Raw genomic sequence first — 19,883 nt, 5'->3', positions numbered from 1 at the left:
CAAACTTAGGAATTATGAGAGTATGATTAATGGCCCAATGCAGGCTCATATCTCAGCTGTGATTAAGGAATTTAAAGAGGAGATGAGGGAGGAGATAAGGAAGGTTAATACAGCACCCGTGAGAGTCACAGGCCCCAGAATCAGCGCCCAACAATCCCCAGCTAGAGAGAGAGGGTACACCCCAAGGGCTAATCTGTGGTTCTTCCTGCGTGACCATGGGGAAGACATGGGGAGGTGGGATGGGAAACCCACTTCTGTCCTGGCAGCACGGGTCCGTCAACTCAAGGAGGGAAACTCTAACCGGGGGAGTTCCACCAAAGTGAAGGTAGCCTCAACCTCCCGTGACCAAGCTTGTGGGTACGATCTGTCAGACCCCCTTGAAGGGACCTCTAGTATGTATGCCCAGGAAAGGAATGATAACCAGTGTTAGAGGGGCCCTGTCTCTAGCCAGGGAGAGGCACGGGAAAACCGGATCTTCTGGACAGTGTGGATCCGATGGCCTGGCACATCAGAGCCACAAAAATATGATGCTTTAGTTGATACTGGTGCACAGTGTACTCTGATACCATTGGGACATGTGGGGGCAGAGCCTGTTTCCATTGCTGGTGTGACAGGGGGATCACAACAATTGACTCTGGTGGAAGCTGAGGTGAGCCTGACTGGGAAGGAGTGGAAGAAACATCCTATAGTGACTGGCCCAGATGCTCCGTGTATCCTAGGCATAGACTTCCTCCGGAACGGATATTACAAAGACCCAAAGGGACTCAGGTGGGCTTTTGGAATAGCCGCTGTAGAGGCAGAAGACATTAAGCAATTGAACACCTTGCCTGGACTGTCAGAAAACCCCTCTGCAGTAGGACTCCTAAGGGTGGAAGAGCAACGCGTGCCAATTGCGACCTCGACACTGCACGGCCGGCAGTATCGGATGGATCGAGATGCCGTGATCCCCATCTAAAAAATGATTCGGGAGCTGGAGAGCCAAGGGGTGTCAGCAAAACCCACTCACCCTTCAACAGCCCCATCTGGCCTGTGCGCAAATCTGACAAAGAATGGAGATTGACTGTGGACTATTGTGGCTTAAATGAAGTGACTCCACCGCTGAGCGCGGCTGTGCCGGACATGCTGGAACTCCAGTACAAGCTGGAGTCCAAGGCAGCAGAGTGGTACGCCACTGCTGACATTGCTAATGCGTTTTTCTCCATTCCTCTGGCAGCAGAACGCAGGCCTCAGTTTGCTTTCACCTGGAGGGGCGTGCAGTACACCTGGAACTGACTGCCCCAGGGGTGGAAACACAGCCCCACCATCTGCCATGGGCTGATCCAGACTGCACTAGAAAAGGGTGAGGCTCCAGAACACCTGTAATACATTGATGACATCATTGTGTGGGGGAGCACAGCGGCAGAAGTGTTTGAGAAAGGTGAGAGGATCATCCAGATACTACTAGAAGCTGGCTTCACCATCAAGAAGAGCAAAGTCAAGGGACCTGCCCGAGAGATCCAGTTCCTGGGAGTGAAATGGCAAGATGGACGGCGCCAGATTCCCACTGAGGTCATCAACAAGATCACAGCTATGTCCCCACCAACCAGCAAAAAGGAAACACAAGCTTTCCTAGGTGCCATCGGTTTCTGGAGAATGCACATTCCCGAGTATAGGCAGATTGTGAGCCCTCTTTATCTGGTTACCCGAAAGAAGAATGATTTCCACTGGGGCCCTGAGCAGCAACAAGCCTTCACCCAGATCAAGCAGGAGATTGCTCATGCTGTAGCCCTTGGCCCAGTCAGGATGAGACCAGAGGTCAAGAATATGCTCTATTCTGCAGCCAGGAACGATGGGTTGTCCTGGAGCCTTTGGCAGAAGGTGCCTGGGGAGACTCGAGGCCAAACACTGGGATTCTGGAGCCGAAGTTACAGAGGGTCTGAAGCCAACTACACTCCCACAGAGAAGGAAATCTTGGCTGCCTTTGAAGGAGTTCAAGCCGCCTCGGAGGTAATTGGCACAGAAGCACAACTCCTCCTGGCACCCCGACTACCGGTGCTGGGGTGGATGTTTAAAGGAAAGGTTCCCTCTACCCACCATGCCACTGACGCCACATGGAGCAAATGGATTGCCCTCATCACTCAACGCGCCCGTATTGGAAACCTGAATCGCCCTTGCATTTTGGAGATAATTGCGAACTGGCCAGAAGGTGAAAACTTTGGTCTCACTGATGATGAGGAGCAGGTACAAGTGACAAGGGCTGAAGAAGCTCCACCATACAACCAACTACCAGCAGAGGAGACCTGCTACGCTCTTTTCACTGACAGCTCCTGTCGCATTGTAGGGATGAACCGGAAGTGGAAAGTAGCCGTATGGAGCCCCACACGCCAAGTTGCACAAGCTACCGAAGGAGAAGGTGGATCAAGCCAACTCGCTGAGCTCAAGGCCGTTCAGCTGGCTCTGGACATTGCTGAAAGGGAGAAGTGGCCAAAGCTCTACCTTTATACTGATTCATGGATGGTAGCCAATGCTCTGTGGGGCTGGCTGGGAAGGTGGAGGAAGGCCAACTGGCAACGTAGAGGAAAGCCAATCTGGGCTGCTGATATATGGAAAGACATTGCCTCTCGGGTGGAAAAGCTAACGGTGAAAGTCCGTCATGTAGATGCCCATGTCCCCAAAAGTCGGGCTAATGAGGAGCACCGAAACAACGAGCAGGTAGATCAGGCAGCAAAAATAGAGGTGTCAAAGATAGACTTAGATTGGCACCATAAGGGGGAGTTGTTCCTGGCTCGATGGGCTCATGATTCCTCAGGTCATCAGGGCAGAAATGCCACCTACAAGTGGGCACGAGACCGAGGGGTGGATCTAACCATGGACAGTGTTTCCCAGGTTATCCATGACTGTGAGACGTGTGCTGCCATCAAACAGGCCAAGAGAGTGAAGCCCCTATGGTATGGTGGACGGTGGTCCAAGTACAAGTATGGGGAGGCCTGGCAGATTGACTATATCACACTTCCCCAGACACGCCAAGGCAAGCGCTACGTGCTGACCATGGTAGAAGCCACCACTGGATGGCTGGAGACTTTCCCTGTACCTCATGCCACTGCCCGGAATACCATCTTAGGCTTGGAAAAGCAAGTCCTGTGGAGACACGGCACCCCTGAGAGAATTGAGTCTGACAACGGCACCCATTTCAAGAACAGCCTTATCAACACCTGGGCCAGAGAACATGGTATCGAATGGATATATCATATTCCCTATCATGCTCCAGCTGCCGGCAAAGTTGAACGGTGCAACGGACTCCTTAAGACTGCCCTGAAGGCACTTGGTGGGGGAACATTTAGAAACTGGGAAATTAACCTGGCAAAAGCAACCTGGATGTTCAACACCTGAGGGTCTGTCAATCGAGCTGGCCCTGCCCAGTCAGAACCCTTACACACAGTAGATGGAGATAAGGTCCCTAGTAGTACATATGAAAGGTATTTTAGGGAAAACTGTTTGGATTAATCCCACCTCAGGCAAAGACCAACCCATTCGTGGGATTGTCTTTGCTCAAGGACCTGGTTACACTTAGTGGGTAATACAGAAAGATGGGGAGACCCGCTGTGTACCACAGGGAAACTTGGTCTTAAGTGAGAACTGGGTGCCCTGGGTCAAGGGAGGCAATGAAAGAGTAACAGAGCAGGCAAAGGAAGGCAGGAGAGAAAGAAGGTGTTTTGGTTTGGAAACACAGGTGTCTGCTAAGGAAGGCATGGGCCTCCACTGAATTGGAAAAATGTAGACCCTTTCTTTCAGAATTGTTATAAATTTGAAATTAAGGGCGGCTGTCAGGTAAAAATATGGAACCAGAATAACAGTTTTTTACTAGGGAAGAAAATAAAAAGATAAAAGAAACAATGAAGTGAACTAAAACTACACTGACAGGGTCAGAATACAACCTGACACTCTGTTGGACAGGGTGTTGGCCGCAGTCCAATTGGAATTGTAGCTGCAGCCCTCCAGGAGTGTCAGGTGTGGTTCTGTTGGAGAAGTGATCCTGTAGAAAAGGGAGTCTTCTTCTGAAGAGGCAGTGGAAGAGGCAGCTGTTCCTCTGGGAAATCCAGCGCAGAAAAAGCTGTGTTGGTGGGCCAGAATCTCAAGACTAGATGAAGGTAAGAATGCTTGGCTCCTCCCTCTGGGCAGAACATCTCACAATGGGATGTTACAGTTCTTATCAGTCATGCTGTGACATTCAATAGCCCATTATCAGCAGATGTCTCCCCTGAGGGAGGATTGATTGTGGAAGAGATAAGGAAAAACTGCCCACTTAACACAGGACAACTGCCATACAGATGGCAAATAGAACACATCTTACTTTTCAGTCTGGGACAGGAGGACACAAACAAAATCAGCTGAGAAGGCAGCACTCTGAAAAGCAAACCAGAACTGACAGAAAATGAATGGGACAGAAATCAATAGTTCTGGAAGTTTCATTTGCTATCAAAATAAATCACACTCACTCAGCCCCGCACAATCCTGATCCCACAACCTCAAATTTGGATCTCACTTCTCCTGATCTCCTTGCAACCCCATATCAACCTGGAGGCTGTGGAATTGAGTAATTTTGGCATGGGACTGAGGTGGGAACCAGCCACTTTGAGGTGGGATTCACCTATTTTGTGGTAAGATTTTGGGGTTTTGAGTGGGATTGAGTCATTTTGAGGTGAGAGACAAATCCACCTTGGCTTTTGGAGTGCAAAGATATGGAAAATACTGCCAGATATCCCCCAAGAACCAACAGATCCTCCAGAATATGTTCCCAAAGAATAAATTCCACCTCAAATACTTCTTAAATAGTTGGACTTTTGACATGTCTGCTCAATAATAATTTTAGTTATTTTTCAGGTGTTTTTAAGTGAAAAATACAAATCAGAAGAAAATTAGGGCCAAATGAAAACCAGAGATCCCTTGAACATGTCCTGGGCTAGAGAAAACAAACTCATCAGAAATTAAACTTAACACTCCATAAAACGCCTTGAGGAATATTTGCTCTTCCCACAAGTCACTTGTGATGGAAATGCAAATAAATCCCAAACATTAATAAACCAACAACAGAAGCAATTCTGTGGCAATTCCAAATTTCATCAGTTCCAGCAGAGCTCCAACTCAGATGCTGGCAGGTTCCAAAAAGAGAAATGTGGAAATTTGGTCCAATACAGATTATTAAAGGAAGGGAAAGGTCTGTGTAACTGTCACAAAGGACGGGGACCAAGAAAATAATGATTCTCATATTTGGAAAAGCCCACAAACTTGTGAATTCAGGATTTACTTGGGAATTTAGCTACCTGAGCTGAACTTCTCATAGGATTTAAGTAGCCTTGTGTTCCTCACCTTGGGGTGAATGATCCTTATCAGTCTCTCTGGTATCATTTGTTCCCTTTCCTCCAGTGGTTTTAACAAACTTTTCAAGGAAGGACAACAAAATATTTTCTTTACACTGGCCACCCACAACAGCCATTTTCCTCATAAGTTCTCCCAAAAGTCACTCAGAGGAAGCTGCATCCAAGTTTCCAAGAGTTCCTCCAGAAAGAGCCACAAACTCCTCAGAGGAGAGAACCATGCTGTTGTCAAAGGCACTTGGGGTCAGACAACAGTGCCCTGAACTCATTGTGCAAAAATAATGTCACAATCTGGTTAATAAAATTGTTAGAGATATGCCTCTGCCCCAATTCAGGTGCTAAGGAGACCAAATCCAAAGTGGATTGTATTGAACAGTAAATGTGAGGTAGAGAGAGAGATGGCAAGAAAAAGAAAAGGGGAGAGAGCAAGGGGGTGACAGGGACAGAGATCTCCCCTGGGGCAGGGCAAGTGTGACATTATCCCCTGTGTGCGTGGCCTTCCCAGGGTGGGGGTTTTACACCTGAGCCAGTTTGGGTAAGGGGGGTGGTGTTCACCCCCCACCCCGAGCAGGGATTGCCTCACTGTTTCAGGTTTCAGTGTCAGATGTAACCAAAAGTGTTTTCAGTCACCATCTCCATAAACTGTTATCAACAGGTGGGGCAGTGTTCTTTATCTCTTCCATGGCTCAGCCCTGATAACGCCCTCCAGGGCCATCTTCTCTTAATGGGCCATTGAGTGTCAGTGCAGGACTGATAAAATTACATCATCCCATTGTGGGATGCTCCGCCCAGGGGGAGGAACCAAGCATTCCTGCCTGGATATAATCTCACCATTTGCAACACCACAACCACCTTGCCTACTGCATTCCCAGAGGACAAGAGCTCCATAAGCACCACTGGACCTTCAGAGGAAGACCAGACCCTTCTACAGGATCACTGCTTTGGCAGAATCACGATCATCACTCCAACAGGGCTGCAGCCACCATTTCATCAGACTGCTACCACTACCCTGACCAACGCGGTGTCAGGTTATATCCTGACTCTGTCAGATTAAACCAGTGTTTCTGTATCATTGCCTTAATCTTATATTTTTTACTCAATTGTCATTCTGTCTTAGACTCTCCCACTGGTTTACCTTCAAACCAGTACAAAACTCAATGTGCTCATCCCTTGTTTTCCTCCCAAAACAGGATTTTCCATACCCAAACTTTTGCCAGATGGAGGAGAAGGTTGTGAGGAAGAGGAAGATGCCCTGGCACCCTGAGGCAGGTAAGGAGGAAGTCAGTGCCCCTTTCCCCCTCTCTCCTGCTCCATCTCCCAACCCAGCACAGCCCCCAGCTGCAGGACAGCCCCGCTGCCGGTGCCCTCCTGCTGGGGATGCACTGGGGGGATCTCCTTCCCCTTCCCTGTGGCACGGAGGCAAATCCCATCCTCTCCTTGTCCTTCCTCTCCCAGAGCAGGAGCTGCGGATGGAGAGCAGGGAGGAAAAATCCCTGCAGCAGAACCTCATGGAAGAGGCTGTTTTGAGCGGCTCCACGGTGCAGGAATCCAACGGGAAGGAAAAGCCCTGGAGATCCCACAGGAGGAGGGGCTGCAAATCCAGACCAGGTTGCTCTGAGGAGGAAAGATCCACTCTGGGCCAGGAAGGTGGGCAGAGCTTCAGCCAGAGTTTGGAGCTGTTGGTCACTGGGCACCATAATGGTGGGGAAAAGCCCTACAAGTGCTTGGAGTGTGGGAAGAGCTTCAGGCACAGCAAAACCCTGATCCGCCACCAGATGATCCACACCGGGGAATGGCCCTACGAGTGTGGGGAGTGTGGGAAGGGCTTCAGCTGCAGCTCTGCCCTTGCCACCCACCAACGTATCCACACTGGGGAGAGGCCTTACGAGTGCCCCGACTGTCAGAAGAGGTTTCATACCAGCTCCAATCTCTTTGTACATCATCGGATTCACACGGATGAGAGGCCCTTCCTCTGCCCTGACTGCGGGAAGGGCTTCAAGCACAGCTCCAACCTTGTCAGGCACCGGTGCATCCACACCGGGGAGAGGCCCTACAAGTGTCCCCAGTGTGGGAAGAGCTTCTCAGACCGCTCGTTCTTTAACCGGCACCAGCAGAGGCACCAGTAAAGGAAGCCCTGTGAGAACCCCGCCTGCAGGAAGAGCTTTGTGCACTGCTCCAGCTCCATCCCCATCAGAGGACCCACCCTGATCAGCTCCCTGGTGACCACATTCCCTGTGATACACAGAGGGAAGTGGCTGATGTTCCTTTTATTTTTGCTCCAGTTATCTTTTATCTTCCTCCATTCAAAACACAGAAAATTGGGGTTTAAATTAACAAATGCATCAAACATATCTAAAGCCTCACATCTTAGTTGTGTTTTGGGGAATCTTGGATTCCGGGAGATATGTGTGAGGATATGGGGGAGTTTGGGGGCTATTTGGTTTAGTTTTCTTTATTTCTTGGCTCTCCAAAAATGAGAGGGACTGATCTGTCAGCTGAAAACCACTCAGTGCCACTAAGAACTACTGAATCCCACCCCAAAATTACTCAATTCCACTGCCTCTCAGAGTGAAATTGGGTTGCAAGGGGATTGGGAAAAGCAGGATGCAAATCAGGATGGGCATTGGGTGGGGTGGGATGGGGATTGGGAGGTGTGAAATGGGGGAGGTACAGCTTGAGAAGGGATCATGATGTCCAGGAGGAGTGGGATGGGTTCAGAGAGGGATTAGGGAAGTGGTCTGTGGTCTGGAATGAGACAGCAAAAATTTGGGGATGATTAAGATAGGGGGAGCCCATTACTGGGTGAGTTTTTTAATAGTCTCCATTAATGAAGAGATGCTGGGGTATCTCACATTCCTGAGGCAGTTTTGGGGCATTTCCCAACTCTTGGAGGGTTTCCTGAGAGCAGTTCCATGGAGCCCCATGGCCAGGGGCGGTTGACATGGGCATGAGCTCAGAGGTGTGCCAGAGTCCATTGCCTCGGTGCTGGAGAGCAGAGAAATGATGAACGGCCCCAGATATCTCCAGTGTGTGTTTGTGGAGGCCTGTGAGCTTACTGGGGAAAGAACAGTGGCAATCCCCTGGACAGATGCACTTCAGGCTCTGGACATTCCTCACAGCTCAGCGTGGGGAAACAATCTTCCCCATGCTGCTCTGCAGCACTGTGTCAATTTGTCCCAGTTCTGTGCTCCCCATTGGCTCGTTGGCCTTCCCTACCCTTTTACCCTTATCTGTCCAAGTTCTGGTGAGTTCTCCCTTCCCTGCTTTCCCATTGGTTTATGTCCCTAACAAGGAACCCTGCCATTCCCTATTGGTCCCTTCCCTGTCTACCACTCATGAGCCTTCCAACCATTGCATCCCTGATGTTCTTCTCTACCCCCACATTTCCTGTATTTGATCCAGTTCAGGGAGAGCCTGAGCTCTTTTGTGGCTCTGGGCAGGAAGATGCTCAGGATCTCCCAGAGAGGCTCAGCAGGCAGTAGGATTGTGCCTGCATCTCGCTCTGGACATGCCAGTGGCTCAACTGAGAGCTGTGGGAATGATTTAGAATGCACTGAGAAGGGCCACAGTCCTGCAAGGCTCTTACATCAGGAGCAAAGAGCAGCCTGCAGGGTGGGGAAGGCTGGAGCTGTACCACTGTGTGCTCATCCCTCACCTTCATGGGGAGCTGCCCCCAGAGTTGCTATGTATCACTTTGATGGTTCTCCCGTTGGGTGTATTTTGGAGCAGCTGTTATCTGTGTCTTTTTATGGTGATCCCATGGAAAGCAGCCACTTGCCTGCTGTGATGAACTCAAAACTAATACTAACTCCTCATTCCCTTTGGTTTTATTTGGATTTTTTAAATCTATTTGTTTGATTGCTTTGTGTGGGTTTGTTTGTTTCTGGGTTTTGTCGGTTTCGGTTTGAGTTTTTGTTTGCTTTATTATAAGACTCAGGTGAAGTTGGCATAGCCAAACTCAAGAAAATGTACAGCAGGCTTGACTTTCCAGAAATTACTTTTGGCTGGGTTTAACTGCATCCTCCAGGCTCAGGATCACCAGTACATTTGCAGGATTTGCTCTGCAACATCAGCTTACCCAGACTCTGCTCGGTGTTTCACAAATGGAGAAGACAATGGATATTGTGCCAAGCTTCCTTTCAAACAGCCAAACCTGCATCAGCATGACAGAAAAAAAGACAAAAACAGAGACTATATTCACCAATTAGACCAGAACCAGTGTCCCACCATCTTGCCCTCCACTCTTATTAATTTTGTACATTGAGAGGCAAAGCTGGGCCTAAAGCTTCCATCTCTCAGTTCCTGATGCCATTTGACTATAGGCTGGACTCCCCCTGATCACACTGCCTGCTGTCCACGTGGGGCTGGGGATGCTCAGCCTGGAAAGAGGAGACCCTGGGGAGGCCTCACTGCAGCTCTGCAGCACTGCAAGGGTGCAACAAGAAAGACTGGGACAGAGTGTTCCACAGGGCCTGTGGCAACAGGACAAGGGGGGACAGCTTTGCAGCTGCAGGAGGCTGATTGAAGCTGGATCTAAGAAAGATGCTCTTTGCCACTGAGGGTGCTGAGGCACTGGCCCAGGCTGTGGATGCCCCATCCTTGGGAACAGGGCTCTGAGCACCATGCTCTGGGGGAACGTTGCTAAGCATGGAACCAAAGGCTCTCTAGCTCAATGGTCATGTCACAATCCATGTCCCATCTGGAACTGCCAGCAGCCAGCAAGCAGCACAACAAAACCGCTGGCCCTGGGCTCAGCACACGCTGCACGCTGCTCCTTCTGCTCCTGTCACCCTTCTTTTTCCTGCCCCGAAACCTCATCTCATCAGTCTCCAAAGCTGCCTAAGGCCTGGATTGTGCCATCCATCCCTGCAGGATGCTGACATTTGTCCTGAGGAAGGTACGGTGCCATTCCATGGAGGTGGATCCCCCCAGCTGCCCGGGTGGGCTGGAGTTCTGGAGGGATGGGGTGGGACAGGGACCCCACTCTGAGGTTTTGCTACCTCTGCAGGCTGTGGCAGGCAGAGAGGACAAGATGGAGGTGGACACACAGGCTGATAGAGAGGAAAAGATGGAAGTGGATGGAGAAAAGACAGGAGAGGAAGAGATGGAGGTGGACACACCAATTGATACGGAGGAGGAGATTGAGGTGGATGGAGAAGGGACTGGAGAGGAAGAGATGGAGGTGGATGTGGATGTGGAAGAGGAGATGGACGTGGACATGGAAGAGTACACCGAGGACATGGACATAGATGAAAAAGATGAAGAGGAGGCCATGGTCCTGCAATGAAGACCAATGCCAGCAGCAGGACAGGCATGTGGTCCCCACAGGCAGAGTGGGTTCCCTGCAGCCAGGCTGGGGCGAGGATGGGCTGGGTGGTCTCTGCTCAGGCCCGTGGTACCCAGAGCCTTGGGTTCTGCTGGCCATGCCCAGCCTGTCCTGTGCTTGCTTTGGGCCACACAAGCCCCATGGCAGTGCCTGGGGCCCAGCCCCCAGACCCAGCCAGCCTCAGCTCTGGCAGCAGAGTCCCGCTGTGCCAGCCTGGGGACACACGGAAGAGCCCTCTGTGCCTGACTGCAGTGACCATGGCACCTGCTTTTGTTCCTGACTTATGGAGATCCCGGACAGTGATGGCACCCTTTTGTACATAGTTTTTAGAGTTTGTTGTTGCCTTTAGGATATATGTTTTAGGGCTTTCTTTTGTCTTCTGTAAATACATTTCAGATAGTGTTGTTAGATATGTTCTTAGGTATATACCTTCTATAAACTGTTGTTATTACAAATATTCTTACAAATCTAAATGTGTTCTGTGTTTTCATTGCTGTTCTTCTGTAAATAAACAACCGTGATTTTTCCCACCCCAGTTCTCTTTCCATTTGCTTCGGGTACAGGCAGTATTGGCCAAGTTGTGGCTTCCACTTGCTGCCGGTTCCCAGGGCTGCAGGTTCATGGGGGAGCTGGCACAGCCACCCCAGGAGTGGTTGTCCCACTCAGAGGGTCCCACTGACAGAGGTCATTGTCTCCTTGCTGTCTCTCTGGACACACTGGGTAGCTGCAGGGGCAAATCCCAGCGTGCCCTGTCCCATGGGATCCCATGTTGGGACTCAATGTCCCAGCCAGGGTGAGCACTGCTTGTGGCCCTGGGCTCAGCATGGAAGGCCTGGTGCTCACACCAGTGCAGACTTCAAGCTGGCCATGCACAGCTCTGTGTTTCTCCCAAAAATATCACTGCTGCAGCACCTGGGGTTCCCCAGTGTCGGCTTTTTATCCCCACTGCATGGAGGATCACATGGCAGGGCAAAGGATGGATCCCATGTGGCATCCAAGCTGCCCTGATCCAGGCTGGGCACAGCCTGATGAACGATGAACACATCTCGCAGGGATATGGAAACCTCCCCTGAGAACCCAGTTCAGGGAGAGCCTGAGCTCTTTTGTGGCTCTAGGCAGGAAGAAGCTCAGGATCTCCCAGAGAGGCTCAGCAGGCAGTAGGATTGTGCCTGGATCTCGCTCTGGACATGCCAGTGGCTCAACTGAGAGCTGTGGGAATGATTTAGAATGCACTGAGAGGGGCCACAGTCCTGCAAGGCTCTTACATCAGGAGCAAAGAGCAGCCTGCAGGGTGGGGAAGGCTGGAGCTGTAGCACTGTGTTGCTTCTCTTTCGACCGCCACTTTGCTCTCAAGGGTTACTCGCCGCTGTCCCCCATCCCTCCCCGGCCCCCCGGGACCCTCCGGCTAGCTGTCCCGTCCGGGGCCGGGGTTTTTCGCGGTCCCGCTGCCCTGGGCTTACCAGGCAGCGGCTGGGTTAGCACAGTCCGAGCTGCGGCGCTGCCTCAGTCGCCGCTAGGGCTCGAGATAAAGAGACCAAGAGAGACCAATGGTATGCTTGTCCAGAGAGATTGTATTGCCTGAAGCATTGCAGTGACCAAAGGCCCTGGGCTATTGCCCAGATACAGTTTTATACAGCAAAATTAAGAGATAAGGTCTTAAACAATAGAGACAGTGTTCAGCTAAGGCATATCAGAACCACCCCAGGGGCCAGGTCCAATGGGAGCTGCTCAGGGGTGGGGAGAAGGGGGTCTACAGAGGAATGCTGAAGCGGGACTTTCCCGAAACAGTGGAGCATACATAAATGTATCTTTTACCTCGGTTTACCATTCCCAAGGCCTTTCTAATACAATGGGGCATACATGAATGTATCCTTTTCCTCAGTTTACCATTCCCAAGGCCTTTCTAAAACCTTCCTCCACGCTACCATGCCAGCATGACTGCAACACCACTGTGTGCTCATCCCTCACCTTCATGGGGAGCTGCCCCCAGAGTTGCTATGTATGACTTTGATGGTTCTCCCATTGGGTGTATTTTGGAGCAGCTGTTATCTGTGTTTTTTTATGGTGATCCCGTTGAAAGCAGCCATTTGCCTGCTGTTGTGGAAAAAATGACGGGAGACAAGTCCATTCTATAATGTCAACAAGTCTCAGTTTATTTCAAGCACACATGTATAGTTATACCCGTTATAATGAAGCTTATGCATATTACAAAATTTAAGCTCATCATTGGTGTATGAAAAACAGGTCAACCCCGCCTTTAGAGCTTTCTAAGCTTGCTTTGTTTTCCCTTACATTTATCTTTTTGCTGAACATTCTACTGTTGGGAACCAGCTTACCCAAGGACATAAGATATTATTGCTACATCTGCTATTGCTGCACTGTGCAATTTTCAACTACTGCTTCACTAACTGCACGTAGTCATGTCCTTTCTCACGAAGCCATTCATCCACAAAACTCTCCATATTTCCCCCGTTTTTGTTTTGGTCCATTAAGTTAGTTGTCCACATCTTTTGAACCATGCGTTCCACCAGCTTCTGAAGACAGTTAAACAGGCAGGGTAAAATCAGCAAGAGTAGTAAAACAACAATCAAGATTCCTACTGCATACATGATAAAAGTTCTTAGCCAAGGACCAGTCCCTAAACTTTTAAGCCATTCTTCTATCCCCAGACCATCTTCTTCTTTTAATTGATGAAGGCCCTGTTGTAGTTCTTTAATCTTAGCATGTATTGATACAGAATGATCAGAGAGATTCATGCAACACATTCCTTCAAATTCCTCATATCCATGTCCCTGGGCTAACAACAAAAAATCAATTGCTGCTCTGTTCTGCAGTACAGCATGATTTACACTTTGTACATCCATAGCAAGCATAGATAAAACCTCTGATGTTTTGTTAAGTTCATCTTTAGTCCAGCATCCCAATTGTTCAGCTAACACCATAGCCTTTTTGGCAGCTCCTCCTGGTAACAGGGTTGCCACTATTACCTGTTTTAAAGTACTCCGAAATTGAGGTTGTCCAACCTGATCACATTTTAAGTCATGCACATCACGCCTCTTCCTTGTCTTCCCTAGCCTGTCCCATTGCATTAGCAATGATATATTAGGATGGAACAGCGCTAGTTTTCCTAGGTAACAGGGTCCCCCTTGTGGTTTTACCGGTATTCCATTCCAAGCTCTATCTCCACAGATCAAAAATACACCCTTTGGCAACCTTAAGGGTTTCGTTATCTTGGAACCATCACAGTTAGAATATAACTGAGATGCTACCCTACCTGAGTCCAGTGAAGAGTCCAGAGAAGCCCATTTGTTTCTTGGGTTATTTACACTCTGCAAATTCAATTAAACAAAGCTAAACCATCCTCCTGTTGAAACATTCCCTAAACTAGCATTAGCACTTCCAAAGAGATCTAATTCCTCTGGTGGAGATTGCAATGTTTCTTTAAGTGACAGTACCAACAAACATTGCCTATAGCCATCTCGTTGAGCTTGTGTAATCAATATTCTTGTCTGGCCCTTTCACCTTTGCAAAATTCTTGCAAAGCATCTGATTCCTTATCAACCCACAAAATTCCTCTGGTCTCCAGACAGGAACACCTGTTAGGCAGGTACGAAATGGATTTGTCACTCCTCCCAAGCTAAGGCATAGCGAACTTTGATTAGTCATGTTAGCCAAGGTTACCCAAATATTTTCTCTGGGCTGATTAAATTGTATTAGTCCATAACAAAGATTAGTCAAAAGAACAAGATAGATTATCCACCTTATCACCCTCATGATTTCTTTTGTTTGAATTTTAATTTTAATGTCTGCACATATTTAATAAGCTTATCTAATTCTATGTCTGGATTTCCTACTACTGGTTTTCCTAAATAAGATCTTATAGATACCTTCACTTGCTTTTGACACCTTGTTGATAAAACTTTTGAATTTGCTTGCTTAATTAATCTATCACAAGCGTGTTCTGCTTCCCACCTATAAAAAGCTAATATCTGTTGTTCTGGTGCTTCAAATAACTGTAAAGCTATAGCAACTCCTAAGCCTGTGTCTCGTATTAAATCTCTCTGCCAAGAATCTCCTCGTTTTTGAAAGTCACAATGTTTACACCAAAAATGTCGTTTTAAAAATACTTGATCTTCCCAGTATGTTTTTCCACAACCCCCACAAACAAAAGCAATCCAACTGTTACAATTAAAATTCCCACAACTAAGACACTCAGGATTCTTTGGTCCTGGAATATGAACAGTCTGTAAAGCCTCAATAGCTGTAACAATTGCCGTAAAAGTTAACTCTGAAGGCAAAAATTGATCAATCACTGGGGAAAGTCCTCTTATCTCTTGAAGAATAGGTCCCACTGTGCGAATCAGCTTCTCTTCAATTCTCCTCTGGTCCTGATCCGTCAGGCGAGCTAAGAGACGACTCATCCAGAGCTGGTTTGGTCCACTTTGCTGGCACCCAGAGTGAACCTGTAGGGGTGGAAACACAATGATATCCCCTTCCCCAATATAGGACCTTTGCTGGGTTCTGCCAAATACCTGTTTTAGGGTCCCTATACCTGACCCATACTTCTTTGCCCTTTTTGTTTATTTCTTTTTGTCCATAATGTACCATTGCAGGTGGTGCCTCTGAATCCCCAAATACACACAAATGATTAAGAACAAAGAGCACTTTCATTAATCTTTCCTGAACATCTCCAATCTCTCTATGTTTTTCCAGATATCTCTTCAAAGTTCCATTTGCCCTTTCTACAATTGCTTGTCCAGTGGGAGAATGTGCTATTCCTGTAATGTGCTTAATTCCCCATGATTTTAAAAATCTATTCACCCTGCCACCAATGTATGCAGGACCATTGTCTGTCTTAATCTGCTTTGGCACTCCCATTACTGCAAAACAACTACACAAATGCCTTATAACATGTAATTCTTTTTCTCCAGCTTGAGCTGTTGCCCAGATGTATTTATTATATGTATCTATAGTAACATGAACATATTTCAAGCGACCAAAACTATTTACATGAGTAACACCCATCTGCCAGAGTTCATTAGATGAAGGACCTCGTGGGTTAACTCCCCATCCAATGCCATGACCCCCATTATGATGACTACAGATAGGACAAGCTCTCACTATAGCAGTGGCATCTGCATGGGATATTCCAAACTCCCGTTGTAACCCTTTTGCGTTCTGATGAAACATAGAATGTGCCTCCCTAGCAAGCATTTGCCCTGATAAAGGAGAAGTTTGAGTCACTGTGACAAGCTTATCTGCCTGGGCATTACCCTCTCCTAAGCCAATTTCCCATTTGTGACTTCTTATATGAATGATAGCATAAGGATGTTCTCGGATTTTTACTGCTTTTTGAAGTTGTATGAACAGTTCAAATAGTCTTTGATTTCGTACTTCCTTGATAGCAGCATCTTCTATTCTTTCCACAACACCAACTACATACAAGGAATCTGTAACAATATTCAAAGGCCCCTTCAGGACTGTCAGAGCCCAAACCACAGCTGCTAACTCCAAGGTCTGAAGGGTATCTGAATCATTTGCAGTAAGAATTTCATGATTCCAGACTCCCTGCTCCTGCCATGTAATTGCTGCTGTTCTTGACCTCTTCCCTGCATCTGTGTATGCCGTTATTGCACCAGGAATCGGCTCCTTTTCTCGCTGTGGCCGAACCATCCAACTCAATTTTCCAATCCACTGTAATGGAGGATTTTTAATACTTTCAGTTATGACAGCACCTCCTATTCCTAGCAGAGCTTCCTGCAGTTCTTCACTATTGACCAAATACCATTGTAAAGAGTCCTTTTTCATAGGAATCTGTATTAGTTCAGGCTCTCGCCCATCAACCTGCAAAATTCTCTCACGACCCCGTTTTATCAAAGCTGCTAACAGTTCAATTTTTTGAATTAAAGTTTTTGTTTGCTGAAGCGGAGGGGATAGCCATTCCAACACCCTTATCTCCCCCCTTTTTGTTTCTAGCTGTGTTAAAGCTCCCAGCAAATGTTTTTCACCACACCATATAGTGAGATTAAGCGGGATTCCCAGTATTCGCCGATGTACACGACCCTGAACCACACAGTCTGTAATTTGCTGAAGAGTACTTTTCTGCTGAGGATTAAGGGTCACTGGTGCTGTTGGGTCTGTGCCCTTCAATAAGGGTCTAAGAGAATCTAACAGTTCATTTGGAAGGCCCACTATAGGTTTAAGCCATTGTAAATCACCTAGTAATTTCTGAGCATCATTTAAAGTAACAATCTGTGTTTTCAGTTCTAATTTCTGAGGCGTTACCAAACTTTGAGACAATGTCCATCCCAAGTATTTCCAAGGAGAAGTTAACTGTATTTTCTCTGGGGCCACAACAAGCTGAAAACGTCCCAGCAAGTTTTGTACATGTTTAACCTGTTGACTCGTAAATGATTTAGGCTGAGCAATCAAAATATCATCCATATAGTGATAAATGATAGCTTGTGGCCACTGTTGCCTCAATGGTTGTAATGCAGAATCTACGTAAAGTTGACATAAAGTAGGGCTGTTACGCATACCCTGAGGCAAAACCGTCCATTCAAATCGTTGATCTGGACCTTCTCTGTTCAGAGCTGGCAAAGTAAATGCAAAGCGCTTTGTATCCCTGTCATGCAAAGCTATTGTAAAAAAGCAATCTTTGAGATCTATTATCAATAGAGGCCATCCTTCAGGTAACATTGCTGGATTAGGCAGACCTGGCTGTAGTGCACCCATTGGCTCCATCTGTTTATTAACCTCCCGCAAGTCATGTAGCAAGCGATATTTCCCTGACTTTTTCTTTATCACAAAGATAGGGGTATTCCAAGGACTTGTAGATAATTTCAGATGCCCTTGTTGATATTGTTCAGTGACCAAGGCATGAGCATGTTGCAGACTTTCCCTTTTTAAAGGCCATTGCTTTACCCATATAGGCTCATCACTTTTCCAAATTATGGGAATCGGGAAATTCCAAGCAATGGCTATTATCCCAAAGGGTGCTCATTTGTCAGGACAACCCCTAACTGTGTTAAAATGTCTCGCCCAACTAGGCATTGCACCGTAGGTGGTAATTGAACAACAGAAAATATCGCTTTTATGACTTTACCATCTATTGAGACAGTAAGAGGTGGCGAGCGACTTGCAAGAGTTAAATCTCCAACTCCTGTTACTGCTGTAGCGGCTGGCTGTAAGGGCCAATGTGCAGGCCAACACTGTGGTGCAATAATACTTGAATCAGCACCCGTGTCCAGCAAACCTGTAAGCATGCATTTTTGTCCCTTATACTCCAACAAAACCTCTTTTCTTGGTCTGTCATTCAGATCCAAAGTTAATAGAGTCAAGCCTCCTGTAGATCCAAATCCATCTCCTCCACGGCTTTTCCGTGAGGATACAGCCTTAGTAACTTGCTCCAGAGGAACCAATTGAGCAATCCTTTGTCCTTTATTAATCCGAATAGGAGGAAATGGAGTATGAACCATAATCATAATTTCACCAGTATAGTCTGCATCAATGACACCAGGCAGCACAAATAATCCAAGCATAGAGGCCGATGATCTTCCCAATAACAAAGCTCCCATTGTCCTGCCCTCTATTATAATAGGTCCATTAACTCCAGTGGGGACCTTCTGCGGCTGTGGCGTCATTAAAGTCACTTCTACTGCGGCTGCCAAGTCCATCCCGAGGCTCCCTCTTGTGGCTGGACGCAAGGTGTCCTGTTGGACAAGCTGGAGCAGCTATTTGTGTCGGAGCGCGGCTGCTCTTGTTCGCGCTGTTTCGGGCGTTTCCCGGTCTCCTCTTACAGGCAGCAATGTTATGAGTATCCGATTTGCATTTAGGACACCATATTCCAGCAGCAGAGCATTCTCGCCGAACGTGTCCTGTCCCTCCACATCGGAAACATCTCATACGGCTGCCGTAAACATTTCCCTGGGTTGCTACTGACACTTGGAGGGGTGCAAGAGCAGCTAACACTTGTGTCTGTGAAGCTTTCGCCTGCTCTTTTAATCCCTCCCCCAGCTCTTTAATAGCCTCAACTAAAAATGCCTGCTGCCCCGTTGGTATAGTAGCCATCCTCTCTAATGCATCTTCTATAGTCCAATTAGCTCCTAATGTGTTTAACACACTTCTTGTAGAAGCATTACAATTTTGCAAAGCACACTGCTTCAACAATGATCCACGCATAAACTCAGGCACTCCAGCTCTCTCTATTGCTGCCGCTGCCTTATCAATAAATGCTCCAAAAGTCTCATCCCTTCCTTGTTTAATTCCCATATACGCTGGCAAACCTCCCGGATCTTTCACCTTATCTATAGCCCTTCGAGCTAGTCGCATTGCCTCTCGACACTTCTCAGGTCCTAGCATAGCTTGTGCCTCAGTGCGAAAATATGGTCCTAAGCCCATCAATTCATCTACAGTTACTCCATGAAGAGGATCTCCAGGCTGTCTTTGTATAGCTACAGCTTCATTAACTTCTGCCTGCCAGTGTGCACCAAACAAAAGCCTCTGATGTGGCGAGAAAATAAGCTTAGCAAGACTTCTACAATCTCCTGGTAGCAATATATTAGTACTCCAAACATAATCCAATATCTGCCTAGCCGGTTCACTAGTAACTCCAAATTGACTCGCTGTAGCTCGCAACTGTGACAATAACTTCCAATCTAACGGTGTAATCTGAGCTGTTAACCCTCCGCCTGCCTGCTGCTGAAAAATTACAGGACAAGCCAGTTCTGCTGCTAGTTCCAAAGCCTGCCCATCTCCTTTGTCCAGCTCCTCTCTTGCCAAAGTCGCCCAAACTTCCCTCCGTTCCCTGGCCAGAGCCTCTGTTAGGTCAGACTCTGCCCTAGGGGTCGGCTTACTGGCAGACAAACTTCGACAAACTGTCGATTTCTGTTCTGAGGGGGCTGGAGGAGCCGTGGGCTCACAACGGGACTCTGTTTCCGTATCCTAAGACACAGGTTGCAATGGAGGTAACTCCACTGTAGAGACAGCAGGTGGCATGGAAACACCAGGCAACCAATCCTCCCCGCTAAAACCTCTATTTTTCTCTAGTGCTGAAGTTCTCTGCTCGGCAGCTTTCTTTTCTGCCTGATGTTGTAATAATTCATTGTGAACTACCTTCCACCACTTTCCCAACTTTTTAGCTGTCTTATCATCATCTAAAACTTCCTCCCACAGTTTATCCCCAAACTTACGCCACTCAGACA

The 19,883-nt window shown here is 47.7% G+C and overlaps 1 protein-coding gene across 1 annotated transcript in view; it reads left to right on the top strand.

Annotated features, from left to right (window-relative positions):
- LOC144246561 (uncharacterized) overlaps positions 1-19,883 on the top strand; it is a 1,050,450-nt gene that overhangs the window by 483,674 nt on the left and 546,893 nt on the right. The window contains exon 9 of the mRNA XM_077784471.1: positions 7,053-7,446. Within this exon, the coding sequence (XP_077640597.1) occupies positions 7,053-7,446 (394 nt within the window). The remainder of the gene's footprint in view (positions 1-7,052; positions 7,447-19,883) is intronic.

The sequence above is a fragment of the Lonchura striata genome, chromosome 6, assembly GCF_046129695.1.
Source record: "Lonchura striata isolate bLonStr1 chromosome 6, bLonStr1.mat, whole genome shotgun sequence".
NCBI classification, from domain to species: Eukaryota; Metazoa; Chordata; class Aves; order Passeriformes; family Estrildidae; genus Lonchura; species Lonchura striata.
This window is presented reverse-complemented; position numbering and strand designations above follow the sequence as displayed.